Genomic DNA, 9,218 nt, shown 5'->3' on the forward strand with positions numbered 1-9,218 from the left:
TTTGGACGATTTGAGCTATCCTAAAGCCTCTAGAATCCGTCCATAGCATATCCAAATGGATTTACAGTCTAAAGCTTAACTATCAAACAATTGACAGTTTATACCCCTTTATTTAATTAATCTCTTTAAGTCACCAAATTAATTCTAATTAATTCTATGACTTATATTAATCAAATAACAATATATTATTCACTATATTATTCCCATAATATATTAATAATATTTACTCTCTCTTATTAAATCATCCTATCAAGTTGCTATGGTGAAGGCAACCCAAAAGGACCATGCACAACCGGATCAAATACTTTCCTAATATAGTTACAGCCTTAGACACTATTCCAACAGTTATGTTCATAGAGGTATTCCAATCTAGGGTATTCCATCCTAGGGATGACCGGACCATGTGATTGATGTTTGGTATTCCAACCCGAGGGTTGACTGGGCCAAACATGTACGGGATGCGAGGGTATTCCATCCTAGGGATAACTAGACCTGTCATAGGCATGCCTGGCATTCCAGCCAGAGGCTGATTGGGCCAGGCGTGAGTGTTCATGTTTTAGTGGATTGATTTTGTATGATGTTGAAGGAGAATTGTCCTATCAGCATAAAAGGGTTTGCCTCGGGAAGAGGGAAAGTTGGGTTTATGATACGTTGGATCATCAGGATTCTGTCAGTTGGCAAAGTGGCTTCTAGGTTAGGCCTTTTTAAAAGGTTCGTTTGGGATTTGCATCACCTTTCACGATTCAAACTTGCGAAAGTGCGTCATGGATCAGGAGGCAATAGTATCGTTAGATGACATTCAGGTCGGTGAGGGCCTGGATTATTTGGAGAGGCCTATGGCCATTCTGGACAGAGGGGTGATGGTTTTGCGGGACAAGGAGGTACCGTTGGTAAGGGTACAGTGGGAGCACCAAAGAGGATCCGAGTGGACGTGGGAGCTGAAGGCAGAGTGCGGGAGCACTATCCGAGGATGTTCACTGCAGCAGACTTCGAGGACGAAGTCTAGTTCAAGTGGAGGAGAATTGTAACGCCCCGATTCTCGAATACCAATAAATGGTTATGAATTCCCATGAATTCAAGATCTATTCGACGAGTTGGTTGCCTGACTCGTCGAGTATCAGTGGGTTGGTCCACGTGTTTTAGTGGCCTACTCGCCGAGTCCAAGAATGGACTCAACGAGTAGGAGGTGGCAGATGAAACCCTAAATCTCGAGGTTTTACACCCTATTTAAAGAAGCACAAGCCTCTTTAGGCCTCTCTACAGTTCATTGAGAGTCCAGAAAGGCCCTAACTCGAGTGTGTGTGTATTCTTTGGAGGTTTAAGCTTGGAGGGAAGTTTTGGTGAAGGAATCACTTGGGAAGAAAGCTAGTTGAAGCAAGAATTTGTGGGTTTCAAGTTCTGCATCAGAAAGGGCTCTCTTGAAGGTGGTGGAGTTTGTGGCGGTGATCAGAGAGTTGGAGTTTAGTTACCGAGCCGACATTTGGAAGGTGAGTTATCCTCACTATACTAAGGGGTCTAAGGCACCAAGGCCGGCCCATTAAAGATGTTATCCTAGCAGTGTTAGTATGTTGAGTATGAAGTTAATGTTACATGCTCAGTGGTTATGCCAGTTAGGTAGATCTGTAGGACTACCTGTGTTATATGATTTTCTGCATGCTCAGTGGTTATGTCAGTTAGGTAGATCTGTAGGACTACTTGTGTTATATGATTATCTGCATGCTCAGTGATTATGTTATATGTTGATGTGTCATGTGGGATGGGTTTAGGTGGGACTGCTTCGTGCGGTAACCAACAAACCTGGGAGCATTCCAGTTACGGGCTAAGGGAGACTCGTACTGTGGGCTCGATGGCAAGCCTGATGTGAGCTTTGGGCCCGCAAAGCAATCCAGACTCATACTATGGGCCTAGGGGGTAATCCAGTGTGTAAAGTTGTGGACCCATTGCATTCTGTTCAGTTTGTTATGTTATGATGTTACTGGCATGGTTATGTGGACTGTATGTGTATCAGTATTTTGGGGGAACTCACTACGCTTTCAGGCTTACAGTTTTAGTTTATTGTTTCAGGTACTTCAGGGGATCGGGACAAGGCAAAGGCGTGATCGTACATCTCCTCACTTTTTATGAATTTGTTTCTGGGATACTCTAATATGATACATTTTGAAAACAAGTTTGTAATGTTTAATGGATTTGAAATGTTTTTAAAAGTTTAAATTAGCTTGAATTTTTATGGGTGTTACATCTGGGTTGAATGATTATTGTCAAGTAGGTAGTATAACATGTACTCAAGTGATTAACAGAAAGTTTTAATACTCTTGGACGGTGCATAAGTTTCTTTGATTTTATTAAAGATGGTTTATTTATCAAACATGTTTATTTGATTTATTTAGTGTTCATTTGGATTTAGCAATGTAGATTTGTTTTTATCTCAAAACAACATCCTAAAGAAAAGAAATCACTACGGATGAGCATTGGACATAACTGATTCTGGCCCGAGAATCTTGAATGTCGAAATGGATAAAAAGTGAAATTGAGTACCAAACCGAACAAACATTATTGTATCCGGTACCATTTTTCAGTATTAACAACAGTACCTACGGTATCGGATCCTAGATTTCATGATTTAAGAGTATCGAGTAACATCGTAAATTCAATATCGTTTTTATCATGCTACCGATACGGAATAAGGATTTGGTACTAGTTGTTGTTTATCCCTATTAATCATCAAAAAAAAATCTGTTGTTGCATCGCGTGGGCATCCACTAGTTATTTATCAAAAGATTTTAAGAAGCTCTATGTTCACCGCTAGTCATTCCTTCCTTGCTAGTACTCCTAAGAGGTGAATTTTAGAAAAGATAATTTGACATATACATATTTGACCTAAATACCTAATTACAACTCCAGTTTGTCTGTCGTTAACCAGGCCCATATGTCATAGAATCATCTATATCAACATATGCACTCTCTAACAATTGATTATAGAGACCCAATCTTCCAGAAAAAGTTATTTATTTGTGTTTGCATATAATAAGAGTTTAGGTTTCTTTATCAAAAAATACCAATTATTTTTCATCCAAAGTCAGCTCCAAAAGATATGGCGAAAATAGTGAACAAAGATAAGAATGTGTTGATGGCAAAACCATAACCTTCTTAAGTTATTTTGAAGCTAAGCTCTTAACCACTAAAATCCAGAGATAATTTATTGATGAGTTTAATGGATAAAAGTTCTTTGTTAAGTGCTTAATTGGTTGCTCCATTAACCATGTAAGTAACATAAAACCCCAAATAATGAACAGATCTACAAAAGAAATTATCCGAGAATAGATTTACCAAAATGAAATCAATCAGAAAATAAAGTAAATGCTTAAAAGATGAGAGACATAAATGGTAGACAAATTACGTGTTTTACTATGTAACAATGCACTCAAAAGATAGATCGCAGTAAAGTGTCAAAAAAATAAATGATAACTAAATATTTATACAGATGAGTACATATAAATTTGCTTAACCCATGTATCTTTTTCATACCAATCTAAAAAAAGTAGATTGTTAATTTAATTTCTCTTACCCATTTTATTGGGTAGGAGGATATATAGGACCAAAAAGTAAGAGGATATTTAATTTCTCATAACAATAATACCTAGCTTTTTCTTTATTTTAGTTATTATTTAATTTCTAATTTAGATTGTTTAACATATTTTTTTTGATTTGTTATAATAAATTGTTTGTTGGCCCCATCAGTCTAATAAAATAGATATTAAAGCAATCAGCTACAATAACATTGGATTGAAAGAGGTGATGGTCTATTCAAAATTCTATCCATTGAACTGCAAGTTTTATACAAATTATCATAAACAATGAAGTGACAATATTCAAAGAACAAATATGATAAGCATCTACAATATGGCAATTATGATCTAAATAGATTTCACTAGAAGTCTGATGGATCATACGTAAGTGTCTGACTTGGAGGATTTGATTGTCCCTTCAAATTTGATGGAATGTAACTGGAATGGGAAAATATGGAAGAGATTGATGATAGTTGGATCAAATTATCTTAGGATAAATGTATATTAAAGGTAAAAGGACCATTTAATAAAAAATTAAAGGAATTTCTATTTTACAACATTTTGTTGGCTTAAATGTTTAGTAATTAAGGGTATAAAAATTTCAACGTTTTATTGATATTGTACAATCTAACAGTGATATGCATTACTTAAATGCTAAATCATGTTGCTACCTTTCTAAGAATATATCTGCTTTAAAATAAACTTCATCTCAATAGTTGTTTTAAAGATCTTTTCTAATTGACATTTAGCAATCTACCTCAATAGTTGTTGCGTGAACTTGCGCAATAACTTAAAAAATAGAAGTCATACATACAGAATAACATAAATTGTAACGAATAGAATCTCAATAGTTGTTGCGCAAACTTGCAAAATGCCCTAAAAATACAAGTCATACATACAAAATAACATAAATTGTAACGAATAGAATCTCAATAGTTATTGCGCGAACTTGCAAAATAACCTAAAAATACAAGTCATACATAAAAAATAACATAAATAAAAAATAACATAAATTGTAACGAGTAGCATCTCAATAGTTGTTGTGCAACCTTGCAAAATAACCTAAAAATACAAGTCGTACACAAAAATTAACATAAATTGTAACGAGAAACATCTCAATAGTTGTTGCGCGAACTTGCAAAATAACCTAAAAATACAAGTCATACATACAAAATAACATAAATTGTAATGATCTCAATGGTTGTTGCACGGACTTGCAAAATAACCTAAAAATACAAGTCATACATACAACATAAATTGTAATGAGTAGCATGATTTTCTTACAAAGCAGTTCTAATAATTAGCAAATAAAACATCTTACAGTCGATTACAAATAGGTTAGATAATGCTTTAACAATTCTTGCAAACTTCTATTTTTACTAGATAAATTAGTCATCTAACTTTCCATTTCGGGTTCACAACATATACCAATATACGGGTAACATTTATGTCCTTTGATTTATAAATGTCCGACTTGTATCGCTATCGTTTTAACTGCGTACATTAGTTTCTAAAATTCAATAATACTTATTAAAATCTACCATTATTAACGACTATTGCTTGTCTAACCGGTAGGGTTGCTAACGCATCTACCGAATGATAAAAATTACTATTTTAACCTTCTAACAAAAACAACTTTCAAATGCATATTAATTAATCAAAATCTACAAATTTCAAACTAACATTTATAGCAAAGCTCCAAGACTTCATTACATTCGATTAAAAAACCAACAAACAAGTTTTGTGCATCGAAAAGTTTTTATGGCTCTAAAATTCGAAACTGTAACCTAGCATGTTGCCCAGCATCCTCATTAAGGTTCCACCACCTGCAAAAAGAAAGAACACAATTAAAAAACATAAGGGAACACAAAATGTAATGACAAAAAATGCTTCATCTTCTACAAAGTTGGTTTCTTTTATGGGGTAAATTTCAAACAGAGTGGTAGAAGTTATAAGAACATTGCTTACAGGTTCCGAGTAAGCATCATGCCTTTATGCTTCTTCAAAATCTCCATGATAGCTTCGGTATATGCAGACTCTTCTTTATCTTCAGAACCACCATTTTCACTGCTCATAAGAAACTCATTTCCACCCTCGATATCTTTCATCTCCATTATACAAAAATATATCCCCTTCATCTCATACCCTGAAACTGGCAATTTCAATACGGGAATATAACAGTTACGCAATATAGTAGGAACATTTATACGATTGAGCACAGTTTCCGAAGCTGAATGTACCCATTCCTTAACCCCACTGAGATTTTTCCCACTCAGAGAAAGCCTCCCTCTTCTCTCTAAATCGCTAATGGATACATCTTCCAACATGGGTAGATCATTAACCAGGTACAACAACATCACATGCAATGCCATGATATCCTGCAGACACTGAAACGAAAGAACACGTTTCTTCTGGAACAAATCACCGATTAACTGGAGGCTTTCTTCTTCATCCCCATTTCCATTAACACATAATCCATCCTTATCACAGAGTGAATTCGGCCACAGAAATATAAACGATTCGATTTTCTTCATGAACTTAACCTTCCATTTGAACAAACGACTATCGACAGCTCTATGACCCGGCGCTAGAAGTTCGATACATAAGGACTTCACTCCTTTAAACTTGATCAAAAACCTATACGCAGATAGAAACGACTCACCGTATAACGACGAAATCATGCGCAGAAACGACCTACTTGGGATGGTGTTCTTATCGGAAATCTTAGGGTTTAAGACTGGAGAAGCGAAGGAAATGGCATCGACTTGAAGTACAATCGAGGAGAAACGTTTGGAAACCAGATAGCAAAAGCAAAGGGTTTTCAAATCGATTAATCTGTTTAATATTAGGAGGATGATTTCGTCTGGTAAACGACTGATTGGAGACGAATCATTTGCATGTCCTTCGCCGGATTTCTCGAGGTTTTTCAATTTTTTGGGACAGAAAATCGACGGTGGGCTCATCGGACATGATAACACCGAATTCTGATCATCATCCTGTTAACTTTTATATTAATGATAAAAAATAAATAAATAAAAAAAAAAAATAGAATACAATGAGTAATTTCCAAAAATAATCCATATGGTTTCAAACAATTGCACAATGGTCCTTCCGCATTACACGTCAAAAAACTATGATAAATTACTGTAAAATGAAAAAATATGGTCAATTTATTATTTTATCTTTCTTTTAAATTCGTTAATCATATATAGGTATTAAATACAAGGGTTATCTACACTAAAGTCCTTATATTTTAACAAAAGTTTCAAAAAAGTCTTAAATATTTTTTAAATGAAAAAGCCTAATAAACCGGATAAAGCAGACAATTTAGCCCTTATCATTGGGTGACCCTTATTTAGCCTACTGATTATGTGGCATCTTAATGGTGACTGTATCGTTGACCTCATTACTTTAGGGTTATTAAAGAAAACCCCTTTTCTCGTATCCTTATTCCCGACAAATCGATCGATTGATTATGCTCGTCTCCTTTGGCGATGGATGAAGTATTTGAGCCGGTCACAATTGGCGTTCAAGTTGATGATTTTGTAAAAACCAAAGCAGTTTCAAGATGCAAAGATGAATTCCTTAATGTTCTTTGTGAAGACAGTGATGACGAACGAGTGAAAGCTGAAGGAGAGAATGCTCGAGTGGAAGTAGATGATGATAAAAACACTGAAGAATCTATTGAGGAAGATAGTGATGAAGATGAAATCGTATACCCCATCCATAATCCGAAGGTCAAATGGAATGTGATGAAACCGGTTATTGGAGGAAGGTATGGATCCAGAAATCAACTGAATTTATGTTTAACAAATTATTTCATCTATAAGGGTTATAAAATTTGTTTCAAGAAGTGTGATAGTGTTAGACAAGTGGTTGTGTGTGCTAGTGATCCAGAAAAATGCCCTTTTATGTTTCATGCTTCATGGATGAGTACTGAGAAATCATTCCAAGTGAAAAAGATGAATGATAGGCATACATGTGTTAGGAATTTTAGTAGTTCAAGGCTTATGAATCCAACTTGGTTAGCAAAGTAGTTTGTGAAAGAACTAGTAAGGAAACCAAAGTTAAAATGTAAGGAAATGCAGGCAATAATTCAAAGTAAATTTCATTGCAAGGTATCATGGTCAAACTGTTACAGATCAAGGTGTACGACACTGTTCTTAATTGATTGCAAATTGAGTGGCCATTATGCAAGAGTGTGGGATTATGGACATGAACTGATGAGGTCCAATCCAGGTTGCAAATTTAGGATTTCTGTTAATATTAACCCTGATCAGACTACAACTTTTCATAGAATATATGTGTGCTTTAAAGCAATCAAATATGGGTGGGAGATAGGATGTTGTAGGGTTATAGGGTTGGATGGGTGTTTTTTGAAGGGACGATGCAAGGGTGAGCTACTAACTGCAATAGGTAGAGATGCAAATAATCAAATTTACCCTATAACATGGGTTGTTGTGGAGGTTAAAAACAAGGTTCATTGGAAATGGTTCTTGGAACTAGTTAGTTGTGACAACTGGCAAAACACCAAGAACAAACGGAGGACAGTGTGAGAGAGAGTAGGAGGCACCAAAATCGGCTAGCTTCTTCTTGGAATGCACAAGTGTAGATTTTAGGGTTTAGGGGTTACATTTATAGTGTAGAATTCCAAGGGTCACTTGTAATACCCTAATTCTTACACTTAGGCTAATGATCCAACAATTGATTTGGACTAACACTCCATGGACTATCTCATAGGCTTAGCCCATCACAAATCAATCATGGATCATTAGCCCAAACATATGTATCACTGATTTACATAATCAGTCACCGCTAATTTAATCAGTCACTTTTGATCACTAAATTAATTCCAAATTAATTTTTGATCAATAATAATTAAATAATATGATTTCTCAATTAATATCTTATACTTATAATATATTAATAAATCACAAATAACCTCTTTCTCAAATATCCATCCTATCAAATTGTTCTGTTGATTGCAACTCAAAATGGACCATGCTACTATCGGGTCAAGTACATACTAATTATAATTATGGGCTTAGACACCTAATCCAACAGCTCCATCATATCCGACATATTCTCTTACATGGTTTCATGATTATTATTATTTTTTTTTATCTTTTTCGCATTGTCGATCAAAAATATGGGAGAATCATGGGCATCCATTTTGAGTTTATTATTGGAGTTTTGAAGATAGATACATTTGAAGACGAAGATTGATTTAGTAGTGTGATGTGGCGTTAATTTTTGAACTTTACAAATCGAATTTTTGGCATTACCAGATGTTCTTCGGATTACAATTATTTATCTTTATACTCTACATTTTGGGATGTCTCATTTGTGTTTGCATTGAGATCAGATTTTGTGATTTCTCAAGTTTGGATTTGGTATACTTTGAAGACAAATAACCTGAAGAAGATCCCGAAGAGGATCCAGAGGAGGAGGAAGAAGAAGACAAGGAAGAGGAGGACTCGGATGCAGAGTCCAAAGTCATTAATACAACCTACGTGGCCCGGGTTCCCGCAAATCGGATGGGCTACCAGGGACCCACGCCCCGTTGGGCAGACGACCTAGAGAGGTGGAGCAGGCAGTAACACCAACGCTCACCATACGACATGTAGCTAAGTTTCTATGACCTTAACCATG

At 35.5% G+C, this 9,218-nt stretch overlaps 1 protein-coding gene across 1 annotated transcript; it reads right to left on the bottom strand.

Annotated features, from left to right (window-relative positions):
* Positions 1-5,237: 5,237 nt before the first annotated feature.
* On the bottom strand, positions 5,238-6,557 carry LOC145093733 (F-box protein AUF2-like). The gene is made up of 2 exons (XM_079031972.1): positions 5,535-6,557; positions 5,238-5,392 (listed from the first exon to the last, which is right to left on the bottom strand). The coding sequence occupies exons 1-2, from the start codon at positions 6,527-6,529 to the stop codon at positions 5,326-5,328; spliced, it is 1,062 nt and encodes a 353-aa protein (XP_078888098.1). The 5' UTR covers positions 6,530-6,557; the 3' UTR covers positions 5,238-5,325.
* Between the last annotated feature and the right edge of the window lie 2,661 nt (positions 6,558-9,218).

Source organism: Lactuca serriola, chromosome 3 (assembly GCF_051521515.1).
Source record: "Lactuca serriola cultivar US96UC23 chromosome 3, Lser_US96UC23_V15, whole genome shotgun sequence".
Taxonomy (NCBI): Eukaryota; Viridiplantae; Streptophyta; class Magnoliopsida; order Asterales; family Asteraceae; genus Lactuca; species Lactuca serriola.